Below are 16,639 nucleotides of genomic sequence, written 5' to 3' on the forward strand. Positions count from 1 at the left end.
ATCTGAGGTCTTTTTCTGCTACTGCAGTAAGTGCAAGATTTAATGCATTGCGGGTCACATCTAGTCTGTCTGCTGAAAGTTGTGTGGGGTTAGCTTTATGACGTTTGCTTAGGGAAGAAAATTCCCTTTCAAGTTTGTGTATTTCTGCCTTACGAGCCTTACGTAACCTGGTAGATAGTTGGATGAGGACTCCTCTTATGGTGGCCTTATGAGCCGCCCATAGCGTTGAGGGGAAAATGTCTTCTACATCATTAAGGCGGAAGTAATCCTGGATATGTTGTTCTATTTCCGTAACGTGTACAGGGTTGCTGAGAATGGAGGCATTTAGGCGCCAGTGAAACTCGGATCGATGGATCGTACCCCCCTGAATGGAGAGAAGGACAATGGAATGGTCCGAGCAAGCAGAGTCCCTAATGATTGACCGATGAACTAGTGGGATATGTTGTTGGAGGATAAAGAAGTGATCAATTCTTGCAAAGGTTTGGTGAGGACTAGAGTAATAAGTATAATCCCAAACCCTGGGATTAAGTTCCCTCCAGGCATCAATCAAGCCATAGTGATATAAATGTCTGGCTACCTTAAGGCTCTGTTTAGTCGGACGAACCCTATCCCTTCCGGGGGGACGTGATTTGTCCACCCCAGAGTCAAAAGCTGAATTAGAATCTCCGCCGTATATGACTATTCCTTCCGTCAGTGGAGATAAGGTACTAAGCATGGATTGGAAAAACTGGGCTTGCCCTTTGTTGGGAGCATAATATGAGATAAGAGAGTAAATTTGTTCATCTATAATAATTTTAAGGAGAATAAATCTACCCCCTGGGTCTCTAAATTCGGAAACCAAAGAAAATTGAACCCTTCCTGAAATAAAAAGACCTACCCCCTTGGTTTTGTTGTCAGAATTAGCTAAGTAAAATTTGGGGAATTTGGCATGAATGAAAGAGGGTTGATAAGATTTCGGGAAATGTGTTTCTTGAAGAAAAAGGATATCAATTTTTAGGGCGTGATAATGCTGGAAAATCTTTTTACGTTTGATTGGGGAATTAAGACCTTGCACATTATGGGAGGCTAGTCGCATTATTGGTTTGTGGTGGGGTGTGTTAGCCATGGAGCAGAAAGGCACAGAAGATAGGGATACCCTGAGGACCTACCTTCTCGCTTGTTACCAGCTGCAGACTGCGAGACACCGTAAAGGACATCCAGGACGAGCATCAAGGGTGAGAGAGACCACTTAATGAGCTATAATTGGGATAGAAAGGAGGGAAAAGAAGAAAATGAAACAGACAGGAGAGAAATACGTCTGGATCTGTTTTATTGCCCCCAGGATCTTTTCCTTTTTCTCTTTCGCCATGAACATCTTTTGTTGGATAGAGCCGATGCTATAACCCAAAAACCTTATCTCTTGGGAAGGGATTAAGTTTGATTTCTCCTTGTTTAGGATTCGACCTAGGTTTTGCTAGTGGCATTTTGTTCTGTTCAGATATGCTAGCAGCTGACTTTCTGAGCTGGCGAATAGAAGCAGATCGTCCAGATACGGTGTAGTGTCAAATACTGTCCCCCATTGGATAGTATCTGCCCTGTATTGCGCGTGCGCAGTACGTAGGACAAGACGCTGAAAGTCTCCGAAGATGAACGGCACCTGCGCTGTGAGTCCAGGTTCAAGCCCCACCATCCAAGTGGACATAGAGTTAGAATAAAAAATAGCCGAGCTAAGCGAGGCTGTGCCCAGAAGCATGGCGAGCGAAGGGAGGCCGCGAGGGGCCCTGTTACTTCGTGCTACCATATGTCCATTTGGACGGTGGGGCTTGCACCTGGACTCTGTGTAGGCGCCGTTCTTCTTCAGAGACTTTCGGAGTCTCCTTCTCCTCCATACTGCGCTGCTCCTGCGCAGTACGGGGCGGACACTATCCAATGGCCGGACAGTTTTTGACAGAACAACGGAACTATCATGATTCCCTGAATCCTCATAGGCACCAAGGCTTCTGCCATGACCTATGTTAAGATCATTGGAGCCGAGGACAAACCGAAGGGCAGGGCTTTGAATTGCAGATGGGATATCCTGCCCTCTAAGCTGACTGCCGCGACGCAAAAACCTTTGGGACACGACTGCAATTGGGATGTGAAGGTAAGCAATCCTGAGGTCGATGGAAGTTACAAAACACCCCTGTAAGCAGTTTCCTTATGGAGTAGATCATATCCATGCTGAACTTCTTGTAGCAAATGGACCATTTCAGCAGTTTTAGGTTTAAAATTAAGCAACATTTTTATTAGGAAAATGTGAGAATAAAACCACTAGACCTTCCTCCTCGCGAAGCACTGTAATAATTACTCTCTGTTGCCTCAGATCCTTTAAAAAGGATATTAATGCTAGGGCCTTGTTCTGCGCTCTGGGGATCTGAGTTACAAAAAAACTGTTTCCGAAAACTCCAACCTGTATCCCTGGGAGATGACATTTAGGAAAAATGGACTGGACGTTATTGCCCTCCACTGAGGGAGGAGGGATAGATGTCTCCCTCCCACAGCAGGACCACCATCACTGGCTAGAAGCGGAGTCTCCGGATCAAGTTTTTAATCAGCGCGCCCTTCATGCTGAGTTTACCAGGGCCGACATTCTGATTGACTCTGCCGAGGCATCTGCTAAATATTCCACTGCTTTTCAGAACTGGAAGGGTATCCAACAGATCCTCTTGGGAAGTACTTCCCTCAATATGCTCCCTCAGCTGTTCTAGCCAATGCTCCAGATTTCTGACTACCACAGTTGAGGCCATGGCTGGCTTAAGATTTGCCATAGACGAGTCCCATGCTTTTTTTTTTAAGGAAATCTTCAAACCATGATCATTCAAACCATGCTCCCTCATGAGGTAACCGTAGGAGCATGGAACCTCCTAGTCTATTCGCTGCTGCTAGGACCGAAAGTCTACGCCAGCCAGGGCCCCCCTTCCTGCGTTCTACAGACTGCAACTGGAAGCCGCACGCCCGACTAAAAGTTCCGCCCCTTCCAGAAATGATATCAGCTGCCATCCGGAATGAATGGAGACCCGGGAAGCCCCTGGCTCCACGCTTCGAGAATGGGACAGACTCTTCCAGCCAGCCCAAGCTCTCACCGAGCGGGGAATTAAGGGGGAATCTCCGGAGCATCCCCCACACGTCTGGGAGGATGCTGGGATGGCCCAAAGGACCACAAGGTCCAAACAGAAAAGAGAAGGAAAAAGATAAGGTGAGCCATGCACCCACACTCAAGACCTCTGCCTGGAGAGAGCACAGCCCACCCATGGTTCCATGCAGCGCTTCCACCATGACAGAGGAAACACTACAACTGAGGCCCTGGTGGAAGTGGGCTGCTTTAAAAGCTGTTATTTGCAATGTTTCCTGGGAAGTTGGGTGGAGCTACACTCTCTCCAGGTGCTGTCCTGGAAATGCTTTCAAGAAAAAAAGTTTTTCCTTTAGTTATACTTTAGATACAAATTATCTTTATAAATGTCAAATATTGAATGAAAATAGTATCAAAAATCTCACACACATTAAACTATTTTTATTTAGTATTTGACATTGATAAAGATATCTTGTATTTACTTGAATTTGGTTGTTTTTGATACGCCATGTGTGTTCCATGAAAGAAGCTTCCCTTTTTTTCTTTTGTATTAATACATATGCTGCAAGGACCGCACTGACTTAGTGAGTTGGCATATTTCTACGCTTTAAACAATTTTAACTCTTTATTAGCAATAAATACGGCATATTCTGGGAAAATACTGCATGCAGGATTTTGGAAAAGTTTTTTTAATGAATGATATTTCTTAAAGCGGTTGATACCGACTAGAGCCCCATAGCTCTTATTCCTGAAGCGCAGGCTAATTGGGGGAGCTGCATACTATCAGACCTCTAAAAGTTGGATTTGAGCCATTCTTTTGTTTGCTTTTGCCAGTTTTTGTATCCCTGCTTGTGATGCAATGTTATATATAAGGTTATGTTTCTTGGCAGTGTATGACAAGAGGGATAAACGGGACATACACTTAAGTTGCATGTGAAAGGGAAACCCTAAAGCCTAGTACCACACTCTCTCTCTCATATATATATATATATATATATATATATATATATATATGTATATACATACACACACACACACACACACACACACACAGTATCTCACAAAGGTGAGTACACCCCTCACATTTTTGTAAATATTTCATTCTATCTTTTCATGTGACAACACTGAAGAAATGGCACTTTGCTACAATGTAAAGTAGTGAGTGTACAGCTTGTCCTTTAACCCTCTTGGGCATGGAGTTCACCAGAGCTTCACAGGTTGCCACTGGAGTCCCTTTCCACTCCTCCATGATGACATCACAGAGCTGGGGGATGTTAGAGTCTAGACTCTAGAGACATGCTTGGACGGTCCATCACCTTTACCTTCAGCTTCTTTAGCAAGGCAGTGGTCATCTTGGGGGTGTGTTTGGGGTCATTATCATGTTGGATCTCTGCCTTGTGGCCCAGTCTCCAAAGGGAGGGGGTCATGCTCTGCTTCAGTATGTCACAGTACATGTTGGCATTCATGGTTCCCTCAATGTCTGGGGCAGCACTCATGCAGCCCCAGACCATGACACTTCCACCACTATGCTTGACTGTAGGCAAGACACACTTGTCTTTGTACTACTCACCTGGTTGCTGACACACACCCTTTACACCAGGGGTCTTCAAACTACAGCCCTCCATTTGTTCAGGATCTACAATTCCCATCATGCCTAGTCATGTCTGTGAATGTCAGAGTTTTACAATGCCTCATGGGATGTGTAGTTCCGCAACAGCTGGAGAGCCGTCGTTTGAAGATTCTTGCTTTACACCATCTGAACCAAATAAGTTTATCTTGGTCTCATCAGACCGCAGGATATGATTCCAGTAATCCATGTCCTCAGTCTGCTTATCTTCAGCAAACTGTTTGCAAGTTTTCTTTTGCATCTTTAGAAGGGTCTTCTTTCTGGGACAACAGCCGTGCAGGCCAATTTGATGCATTGTGCGGAGTATGGTCTGATATGTATATGCTTTGTGTGAAAAATGTTTATAGGGCAGCCACCCACTTGGGACCGGGCCCTGGTGTTCCACCATCGGGCTCGGAGAAAAGAGCCCTGTCCAGAGGTCGGGGGGGCCCTCCATGGTTTCTTGCATCGGGGCCCTGAAGGTTCTAGTTACGCCACTGGTGGTATGCATATGCTGCGTGAGAGAAATAACCTATTAATATGACAATTCTGTGGGGAAAAAATACAACTTAAAAAAAAAAAAAAAAAAAAAAACTTACAATGCCTCTTACTAAATACCTTGGATTGTCTACTTTCCAAAAATAGGTCATTTGGGGGGTATTTGTACTTTCCTGGCTTGTTAGTGTCTCAAGAAAACGAGATGGGCCACCAGGACATCAGATGTGATCAGGTGAGAACAATTTTCAGTGATTGGCAGCATAGCTTGTAGACTCTATAACTTTCACACTGACCAAATAATATACACTGATTTGAGTTATTTTTACCAAAGATATGTGGCAGTATATATTTTGGCCCAAATTTATGAAGAAAAATTAGTAATTTGCTAAATTTGTTTTACAAATTTTTCAATTTTTTTCATTTATAGCGCAAAACAATAAAAAACCCAGTGGTGATCAAATACCACCAAAAGAAAGAGCTTTTTGTGTAAAAAAAATAAATAAATAAAAAAATAAGGACAGAAAATTCATATGGGTAGCATGTTGCCTGACTGAGTAATTGTCATTCAAAATATGAGAGCACTGACAGCTGAAATTTGGTCTGGTTAGTAAAGTAAGTGCCCAGTGGTCAAATGGTTAAGGCAGCCTAATAAGGACAGCAACCTGAGAGATGATTGGTTCCTCCCACTACAGTAAACACAGTTAGAACAATGTTTGTGGCCCATTGAGGATGGCGGCCGGTACATGCCTCAATTTGGGACAGAGGCGGACAGGCCTACTGGGATGGCAGGAAATGGGTTTGCTTTGAGGACAGCGGTGCTGTAAAAAATATGTGGGCCTGGGCTGACATGTCAACTGCACATGTGCCGATCTGAAGATAGCCAGGCTCGGGAAAGCCCATACGGACTTGCCCACTTTCAAGCAGGCATGCGCAGTGACGCAATGGCACTGGGTGGTGCCATTTTCAAGTGTAAGGCAACAGTGGTACTGGTCTCAGTGAGGTCTCAGCGGTGGCGTACGCCTCTCATCTTGGCTAGGTAAGACCGGACCCTCTGACCACCTTCTGTTATTATTCCTGTACCGTGTCTGCACAGCCTATGACCACTTCAGTCCTTTGGGCGTTTAAATTGAGAGAAGCAGAAGTGTGTTAGAGCTGACAGCTGCAGATAGAGCAGCCAGCCAATAGAGTTTAATGAATCACGAATGGTGGAAGAGAGAGCGTGATTACACATTTAGGATTGGATGAACTTCTCTGCACCTTTTACTTCCATATGTCTAGACGATATTGAAGATTGTGGATCCTTATTCACTTTTGCACATGCACTTTTGTGTATTTTAATGACATTTTGGACTATTTATGGATTTGATATTTGATATTTTTGCACTACGCACTTTTTTTTTGCACTTACTGAGTTAGTGCCACATTCATTATTTACATATCTGACCGCCTCCTGTACCATGTCTGCACAGCCTATGACCACCTCCTACCATGTCCGAACAGCTTATGACCACCTCCTGTACCATGCTCTGCAGGAAGGTGCCACCAGGGTTAACCAGGATAAAACAAAAAGTATAGCTAAGATTCCTGCCCTTCCCTGTTCGGTTGAGGATGCTTCACTGGGTCAGAACAGGCCTGATGCTTCTTATGCCGCGTACACACGATCGGACTATCCGGTGGACAAACCGTGGGACTTTGCAGCGGAGGACTTTCCGAACGAGTGGACCTGCCCTCACACGACCGGACTTTTCCGGGCGGACAATCCGCCGGATTATGGCGAGAGTCCGCCGGACTTTTGAAATGAATGGACTTTCCCACACACGGGGTAAAGTCCGTTCATTTTGAATGTAGCTCCAAAAAGACAGGACTAGCGAAGGAAGTCAATGTTTCCGCCTCCATCGGCGAGATTGACACCTCGCTGTCCCCGTCACCTGGTAAGGATTTAAAGGGGAACCCCTATGCCCAAAAAAATGGCGTGGGGGTCCCCCCCAAAGTTCATAACAGACCCTTATCCGAGTACGCAGCCCGGTCGGTCAGGAAAGGGGGTGGGGATGAGCGAGCGCGCCCCCCCCCTCCTGAGCTGTACCAGGCCACGTGCCCTCAACATGGGGGGGGGTTCTTTGGCCCCCCCCACCACAAAGCACCTTGTCCCCATGTTGATGAGGACAAGGGCCTTTTCCGACAACCCTGGCCGTTGGTTGTTGGGGTCTGCAGGCGGGGAGCTTATCGGAATCCGGGAGCCCCCTTTAATAAGGGGGCCCCCCAGATACCGGCCGTCCAGGGGTCTTCTTCCGACTCCGGGGTCTTGTCCCACTCTTCGGTTCTTCTTGCCGGGCCTCCGCTATCTTCTTATAGCTCTTTTACTAGAGTTGGCCCGGTCTGTCGCTGCCGCCGCCTTCTCTTCTTCTTCCTTGTGATGTTGACACGACGCTCTCTCTGGCCACAATGGCAGGGACACGTTGTGCGGGGACTTCTATAGGGACAAGGGGCGGGGTCACCGGTGATGTCACACGGTGACCCTGCCCCTTATGTCACAGTCCCAGCATCCTCCGGGACTGTGACATAAGGGGTGGGGTCACCATGTGACATCACCCAGTAACCCCGTCCCTTGTCCCTATATAAGTCACAGCACAACGCGTCTCTGCCATTGCGGCCAGAGGAGGCGGTGACAGAGGACCGGGCCAATGCTTGTAAAAGAGCTATAAGAAGATAGCGGATGGCCCGGCAAGAAGAACTGAAGAGTGGGACAAGACCCCGAAGTCGGAAGAAGACCCCCGGACGGCTGCGACGATGAATAAGAAAGCTGGGCTCCTTCGCTAGTAAAAAGAGCTAGCAAAAGAGTAGAAGATAACGGAGGAGTCCGGCAAGAAGACCCCCCAAGACGGAAGAAGACCCCCGGAGCTGTCTAATAAATTATTTAAAAAACTTGTGTTGCGTTTTTTTATTTACACTTTTTTCACCAGGTGAATGAGTAGGAGTACATCGTACCCCATACTCATTCACATAGGGTGGGGAGCCGGTATCTGGGGGCCCCCTTATTAAAGGGGGCTCCCGGATTCCGTTAGGCCCCCGCCCGCAGACCCTGACAACCAACGCCCAGGTTTGTCGGGAAGAGGCCCTTGTCTTCATCAACATGGGGACAGGTTGCTTTGGGGTGCCCAAAGCACCCCCCCCCCATGTTGAGGGCACGCGGCCTAGTACGGCTCAGGAAGGGAAGGGGCGCTGGCTCGTCCTCACCCACTTTCCTGACGGGCCGGGCTGCTTGCTCGGATAAGTGTCTGATATGGATTTTGGGGGGACCCCCACGGCGTTTTTTTCGGCGTGGGGGTTCCCCTTTAAATCCATACCAGGTAACGGGAACAGCGAGGTGTCAATCTCGCCGATGGAGGCGGCGTCATTGACTTCCTTCGCTAGTTCCGTCTACCAGGAGCCACGTTCAAAATGAATAGACTTTACTCCATGTGTGGGTCAGTCCGTTCATTTCAAAAGTCCGGCGGACTAGCACACAGATGGGTGGACAATTTTGAGTTTGAGTCAAAACTTCTAAGTCCACCAGACTTTTGGGGACAAAAAGTCAGCCGGAGTCCACACACGGGCGGATTGTCCGCTGGACTCTGGTCCACCGTACCAAGTCCGCCGGATAGTCCAATCGTGTGTACGCGGCATTAGGAGCCTTTTTATTTTCTCTAGATCAATGTTGGGTAGGTCAGACCCTGTGACACCTTGTAGGTGTCATCCATGCAGTTTGGCAGAGGTCTATATGCACCGGTCTGGTATGCCCCATCCCATCCGGCACAGGTATGGATTATGGTCCTTCAAGAACCTCTGTGTTCCAGAGGGTTCCCAATACATTGGATATTTTTGGACATGCTACTTGCTTCTGAATTCCTGTGTCACTCACTCAATTATGGAGAAAAAAAAAAAAAAAAAGTTTATAGGGGGACTCGCACCCATTTATTGCTTCGTTTTTGGTAGATTTTAAGGCTTATTCAGGCAATAAGAAAAATGTAGTTCAAATAAGCTACTTTAAATGAGATGAAATTGATATTTACCACCATCATAAACAAAAATCTATGATCTCATTCAAATGATAAAATACACCACAAAATAAAAAATGGCCCCAAAAAAATCCCTTTGGATTTTTATATAAAAATAAATAAAAATAAATGCATGGTAAAAAAAATATTTTATTTTAAGTTAGGCTTGATTTACTTTTTTTTTTACAGCATTAATTAAGAGAATTCATTTTGCAGACATATTGAACAAGAAAGTTGGTTTTCTTGGTTCCCAGCAAAGCTTACAGAAGTCCTTTCTTCTTTAGCAAGATATTCTGGTCCTGAGGATCCATCCCTTCATAGTTTGCCAGCTCAAGAGTAAATGTGGCACTCCCTGATGTTAATGTACGCAGGTCAGTAGAATAACCCTTGAAAAGATGCAAATGATTAAATTAAATCTAGAATATATGCATATCGAATTTTCACCATCAAATACTATACAGGCCTTACTATTTACACTCAGTGGCCACTTATCTAGTATCCATATGGGTAACTGCACACGATACGGATATATGAACATTAGATATTCCTGGTAGAAAAAAAACCCCACAAGAATGGACTGTATAGCATTTACACATTAAAACTCTTACAGCTCTTTTTAAAATTAAGGTAAGGTGCATATTTGCATATAAATACTGACTGTCGATGTGTCTGTATGCACAAGCCCATTAAAAACAATTGGCTGCATTTAGATCTGTAAAGAAAATGCCTGAAACGTTAGGCTTTTAGGCATTGTGTGTGCAAGAGGTTACCAAGAAACATTAGGCACACTGTGGCATTCAAATAATGCTGAGATAGTATTAAGCAAACTAATGTGTGTAATGAAAACATTCCCTGGCCTACACCATTATAGCATAGAGGACAAAATGCATCTGGAAAGTCTGGCCCTGCAATACGCTTGTTACAGCAGGAAAAAAAAAAAAAAAAAAAAAAAAAAAAAGGTCACACCAGCACGGGTTTTCTCATTTGTCTAGCTATTGTGATAGACCCATTGTAGCTGCCCGTAATAGTTGCCTGGTGCTGTACACACCACCCTCTTCGTGCCAGTCTGCACAACGACGTTTAAAAAAAATAAATAAAAAAAAATTAAAAGATTTATACCTGGGCAGCTATGGACTTCCAGTGAGCTTGGCCAAGTATGTCTATTCTCTCCCCAACAATTTTTACCCACACAAGAGTTTTTGTTTATTAAACTATTATGTAAGTGTTAGGGATAGTAGTGCGTAAAATGTACAGGTCAGCAATGCTGCATTTACCACATCTAGCACCAACATTTCTGTATATTGCTTACATTCGTTATACTAACTTATTTAAATAACTCCTAAACCGCTTGACCATATGTATGTGCTTTATGTTTTGTCGTGTATAGCCTAGCAATTAATGTAAAGTGGTCGTAAAAGCCGGATAGTTTTTTACTCTAATGTATTCTCTGCATTAAAGTAACAAAAAAACATTTTTTTTTGTTACTCGCCATAAAATCCCTTTGTCTGAGTTTATTGACGGATACAGCTCTTCATATTTCTCAATCATAGGGTTATAGCACCACCTACAGGATTAGGACACTATTCTGCCTATGGGCAGTCCTAGCTGGTATAAAACCCCTGCTCTGCTATGGGCATCCAGTTCTGTAACAAGCAGTGTCAAAACTATCAAACTCACAGAGGGGTGACTGCTGTGTCTGTCAATGAACTCAGAGAAAGTGATTTTATTGTAACAAAAACAATCCCACTTTCTCTTACGTTCATTAACGTACAGAGCTCTTCATATTTGTGACCATAGGGACGCCCCCAAAGCAGTGCCAAAAAAGTGAAAGCCCAAGGCCAAACAAACAAACAAACAAACAAACAATCAAACCAGGCTAATAGAAGCCCAACTGGAAATAGAGGGAGTTTGTTTTAGGAGTGAGCAAGGTGGGTAGGTACATTCCTACACACAGTGGGGTTGATTTACTAAAGCTGGAAAGGGCGAAATCTGCATAGAAACCAATCAGCTTGCAGGTGTTGTGTCAAAACGTAATTGAACAAGCTAAAGTTAGAAACTAATTGGCTACCAGGCACAGCTGCTTCAGATTTTGCAATCTCCTGTTTTAGTAAATGAACCCCAGTGAGACTGAAGAACGAACGTAGCCACCCTCTAACAGGTAGTCAGATCATAGCAGAAAAAAAAAAAAAAGGAAAGGACTTTGGAGATTTGGGGGTGGCTTAGAGCAACATAAGTTACTCTTCTGAATTAAGAATACATACTTAAATAGAATTTCTCTTAAACCTGAGTGTTGCTTTCAACTGCTACCAGCAACTGCTTTATCTGCATCATATTTTTAGGCAAATGTTGAATGTTTGTGAGAAAACAGCATCCAACAATCCAAGACTTCAGTGGACTTCGTAAAGGCACATGCTCATCCATTCTCATATTTTTCTCATGAAAGCTATTGTCTGGGGGCATAGGAAGGGTAAACCTATAATCCAATCCATAGTGAAGCCCTTACCATGAGTTCAGCAAGTGGAACAAACGCTAGGATGACTTTATTATCGAAGCGGCTCTGGATCTCCTGAACATTGCCTCTCCTCTTTGCCAGATCCCCCAGTACACTGCCCAGGTACTCCTCACCCACGGTGATCTCCACTCTCATCAGTGGTTCCAGAATCTGTTTATCTGCTTTCTTCAAGGCCTACACAAAATTGTAAATATAAGAAAAATACAGCATATGTAAACTATTTATGTATTTGAGAAACAAGATTTAGCACCATTCACATCAGGCCTATTTGACATGTCAAATCACATGCCAAATCGGAAGCCTATTGTCGGCAACCTCACCGTCTGAATCTGTGCAATGCCGCACCGCTTCCCAAAAGTAGTTCCTGCACTACTTTTGGTGACTTGGGGGGGGGGGGGGGGGGGGCGATTTCAATAGAAATCTGTGCATGAACCCACACAGATGTCTTTCAAATCACCCCCCGAAATTGCACAAAAATGCGGGTTTGAAATCATGCAAGGTCCTTCCCTCAGTGTGAAAAGGGCTTAATAACATAACTCCAAATAAAAGTGCCTAAAAATGGTAATCCTACATTGTGTTAAAGGATAACCAAGCCCAAGACCAAAAATGTAATATATTGCAGCTTACAGTCCATAGATGTGGTGGTTGCATTAGTTCTTTTTTTCCCTTCAAGCTAAGAGCATGTTTTGCAAATATAAAAAATAGCTGCTAATCTCCAGAAAGGAAGCGTCTTTGTTGCTTCAAGTGAGCTGCACTGAATAATATCTTCCTTACTAGTTATTTTCTGTAAACTACCAATTTTCCTGCCCTCCATGTAATGGAGATAAAGGTCTCCATATCAGGAGAGCAGCCTAGGGTGACATCCATAAATCCCTCTATAGATACATCGGGATCCCAGTGACAGAAACTCTGGTATTTGCAGGTTTTCTGGGTGAATAAAGCAAAAGAAGCTTGAAAAATGAAAAACAAATGCAGCCACCACACCAAGGACTAGAAAGCTGTAATATATTACATTTTTGGTTTTAAATACATTTGGTTTAGTAAACATGTATAAAAGTGGCTATACAATCACTGTAACCACAAACCCAAATTGTAGATGCCACTCAGGCTGTAGGAATCCAAATCAAGAAAGCTGACCACTGTGGGTCCCGGCTCCAGACAGCAATTTACAGGGAAGAAAATGTCCATATGAGTTGCACACCTCTGCAAACCCCAAGTAAGAAAGTGTAACAGCCTCAGCCTTGGCTCCCATCAGGCCATGCCCCAAAGCTTTTCACTCCACCCCAGAGCTTAATCATGGGGAGAATAAATGCATCAGTGGTTGTCATATAATTATTCAATGATTGAATTACGATGCAACTTCACAAGAGCGTATGTACCCATGTGCAACGGTCTGCAGCAGTCTATTATTGCAGACAATCAGCTGGCACATACACTTTGGTGAAGTTGCACCCTTGCATTTCTATGCAGCAGGCTCATTGAGTTTGGTTTTCTGTGAACAGACAGTAGCTCATGTGATATATAATCAGTTAAAGCTGAAGTCTGCTGCTGACTTGTACATAGACTTTTGTGAAATTGCATCATAATTCAATCATAATTGATTATATGTCAGCCGATTATGCATTTATTCTGCTCATCAGCATGGAATCGCTATCCCTATGATTAAGCTCTGGGGGCGGAGTGAAATGCGTTGGGGCATGGCCTGGCTAAAGCCCAGACTGAGGCTGTTACACTTTCTTACCTGGGGTTTGCAGAGATGTGCAGCTCATATGGACATGGCTATACATATATTTTGACTGATATCACTGATCTCCACACACTAGACTGATAGTGGATACAGTACATTACCTGAATGGACCACAAGATGGAAATATCAAGGATAAAGACAATGGGGGTTATTTACTAAAGGAAAATACACTTTGCACTGAAAGCGCACTTTGAAGTAAAGTAGCTTGAGATCCGAGGGGGACATGCAAGGAAAATAAAAAACAGCATTTTGTCTTGCGCATGATTGGATGATAAAATCAGCAGAGCTTCTACTCATTTCAGATACACCCCTTAGATTTAGAGTGACTGCACTTCCAAGTGCACTTGCAGTGCAAAGTGGATTTGCCTTTTGTAAATAACTCCCAATATTCTGTCTGGCTATCCACCTTTTGACCTTCCTGGGCTACATTGGAAGAAGAGGCATTGTCTTGGGCCACACATAAAATACACCAACAATATGGATAGCCGATAAGCAAAAAGGGTCAGGCAGATCACAAGTTGAAGTAGAACCATAGGCTAGACTTTTTTTCCCCCCCATTTTGGATCGAATAAGGGAGGGCTATAACCCGTCAGATTATTTTTCGCAATCTGTGTCCCATTGCCGAGATTTCTCTTCACTTCCTGTCCCACAACCAACCTGCAAGTGAGAGATAATCCCTGCAAATTAAGAGAAATCTTTAGGGACCCCCAGTTCACCAAACCTAATGCCCCCATTGGAAGATTTCCCCACTTTTCTGTGAACAACCCAAAATTTGGGATTTTATTTACTTTCAATGATCATGGTAAACAGGACAAATAGAAAGGGGGAATCTTTGTAATGGGGGCACAGACAGGTTTTTATTACTAACATGGGTTCTAATCCCTCTCCAGTTTTGCCTTTAGTTTTACCATAACAAATCGCTGAAAAAGATAATGTAGCTATCCGAGTAATAAAAATTTTACACCGTTTTTTAGAAAACATCAATATCTGATTTGATGGACATGAATAAGTCTCAATGAATTCTCAAAAGGTGCTCATCAGATATTTTGGTTCTAATTTTGCCCTTTGTGTGATTCATCCTTGAAAATAGTTGCTCACAAAAGATAGGTGCTGCCGAAAACTGATGACGTGAATAAGGAGTGATTGTGAAGAGTGGGAGAAGAGAAAACTTAGAAAAGTCCAGTAAAGAGGCACTGTCACATTTTACTTCAAATGCTTGTGTTTGTTAAGCACAAATGCATTTTTACAAAAAAAAAAAAAAATGTAAATATTTTTAAGTTTACAATTTTGTGTTGACCCTCAGGTTAGACACCCCTGACCTAGACCTATCATTGATCAGCAAGAGTAGCATCTTCTTTGACCAAGTTTTTTTTTTTTTTTTTTTTTTACTAAGAAATGACTACAACTGGATGCAAGTTAGGATGCGATTAGAATAGTTACATAGCATTTACTTGGTTTACAAACAACACCCCTTCCATTAAAGCAGAGCTCCAGCCAAAGCCCCATTCCATTAAAGCAGAGCTCCAGCCCCCCCCCCCCTTCTGCCTGTGTCCCGTTGAAGAGATTCCACAGGAATTCTCTAAATAGTATGGGGACTTTCCCTCAGTTGTTTCTGAAACAGACATCTCCAAAGGAGAATGTTTTCTCACCTCCTGTGAGAGGTCAGAGGTTCCTTTTTCTACCTATTATATCCTTAAAAAAAAAAAGTTTGAAATTATATATTATATATATATATATATATATATATATATATATATATATATATATATATATATATACATATATACATACATATATATATACACACACATATACACATATACACATACACACACACATACATACATACATATATACATACATATACACACACACACTTTATCATATTAACTTGGATGATGACAGTCTCTAAGCTTCGGTCTAGTAAAAGTAATTTTTCAACAATAATTCTCATTTAATTGAAGACATTTACCTTCTGTATGCAGCGTGAAACACAGGCAGACACCATTGTTGCAGAGGTGCCAGCTAGTATATTTATTGAGTGCACTGTGACCCCAACATCCAGCAAGGGTGAACCAAGTAGAGGACCTAGACAAAAATAAAAACATATGCTATTTGAATTTCTGGGATGTGGTGCATGGTGTGAGCCATCTTGTATCCCATATAAAAAGTATACCTTATTTCTATTAATATAAACACTAATATATTGATCTGCTTTGCGGACACCTAAGCCGAAGTCTTCATTGATAAAAATAATATGGTTAGGGCCATTTTAACACTTCAAGCGATTGTAAGTGTTCAGATTTAAAATAATTAAATAACAGACATGTCATACTTACCTGATCTGTGCAAGTGTTTTGCACAGAGCAGCCCTTATCCTCCTCTCCTCGGGTCCCCACTGGTGAGCCTGCCTCCTTCCCCCATAGCAAGCCACACTTGTGCTTTTGCTCGCTCCCAAGACGGCTGTGTGTGTCCATAAGGTGCAGAGAGCTTAGCGCAGCCCACCACTCCCTCCCTCCTCACTGACTGAGCCAATGGCTCCTGCAGCAGTGTCTGAGCCAATGAGGAGGGAGAGAGCCACTGCTCTTGTGCACATTGCTGGATCAAGATCAGGCTCAGGTAAGCATAAGGGAGGGCTGGGGAGAAGCTGCATACTGAAGGTTTTTTTTTTTACCTTAATACAGACAATGCATTAAATAAATAAAAAAAAAAAACCTTTAGCCTATAGAACCACTTTCACTTCATACTTCCTAAAATGTTCATCATTTTACCCTTTAAACAGCAAAGTTACAGGCATCTTCCAAATTCAGTGAGAAAATGGAAACTGCCAGGAGCAATCAATGCACTCCTCCTTGGAACCGTTGGCTTGCCAGTTCATCTCTACAACTACTAGAGGGAAAGTATCTTTTCCACAGAAATGGCAAAATCACCACATCTGTGTATTACTACCTCCCCTGCTTGTGGAACAAAGTGACATACTGTTGGGTGTGAAGCCACCAATCATTCCAACACGAGGATAAGGAGAAAAACCTCCCCTGTAAGCTCCAAGTTGCAACAGTACTGCTTCTCTTTGACCCAGCAAACAGGAGAGCAAAGGGAAGGTGAGTAAAAGTAGCTGTAGGGGTCAGCATTACTGACTCAAAGCAAGTTTCCA

The 16,639-nt window shown here is 43.4% G+C and overlaps 1 protein-coding gene across 5 annotated transcripts in view; it reads right to left on the reverse strand.

The window, feature by feature from the left end:
* Positions 1 to 9,356: 9,356 nt before the first annotated feature.
* Positions 9,357 to 16,639, reverse strand: part of GFM2 (GTP dependent ribosome recycling factor mitochondrial 2) — a 62,793-nt gene continuing 55,510 nt past the window's right edge. For all 5 annotated transcript variants that reach the window (XM_077462530.1, XM_077462528.1, XM_077462531.1 and 2 more), the window contains 3 exons: positions 15,458 to 15,573; positions 11,730 to 11,912; positions 9,357 to 9,612 (listed from right to left, as the gene is read on the reverse strand). In XM_077462530.1, the coding sequence (XP_077318656.1) occupies positions 9,487 to 9,612; positions 11,730 to 11,912; positions 15,458 to 15,573 (425 nt within the window). In that variant the 3' untranslated portion in view covers positions 9,357 to 9,486. The remainder of the gene's footprint in view (positions 9,613 to 11,729; positions 11,913 to 15,457; positions 15,574 to 16,639) is intronic.

The sequence above is a fragment of the Lithobates pipiens genome, unplaced genomic scaffold (genome assembly GCF_037356315.1).
Source record: "Lithobates pipiens isolate NorthernLeopardFrog02 unplaced genomic scaffold, aLitPip1_a1.2 Scaffold_3, whole genome shotgun sequence".
Taxonomy (NCBI): domain Eukaryota; kingdom Metazoa; phylum Chordata; class Amphibia; order Anura; family Ranidae; genus Lithobates; species Lithobates pipiens.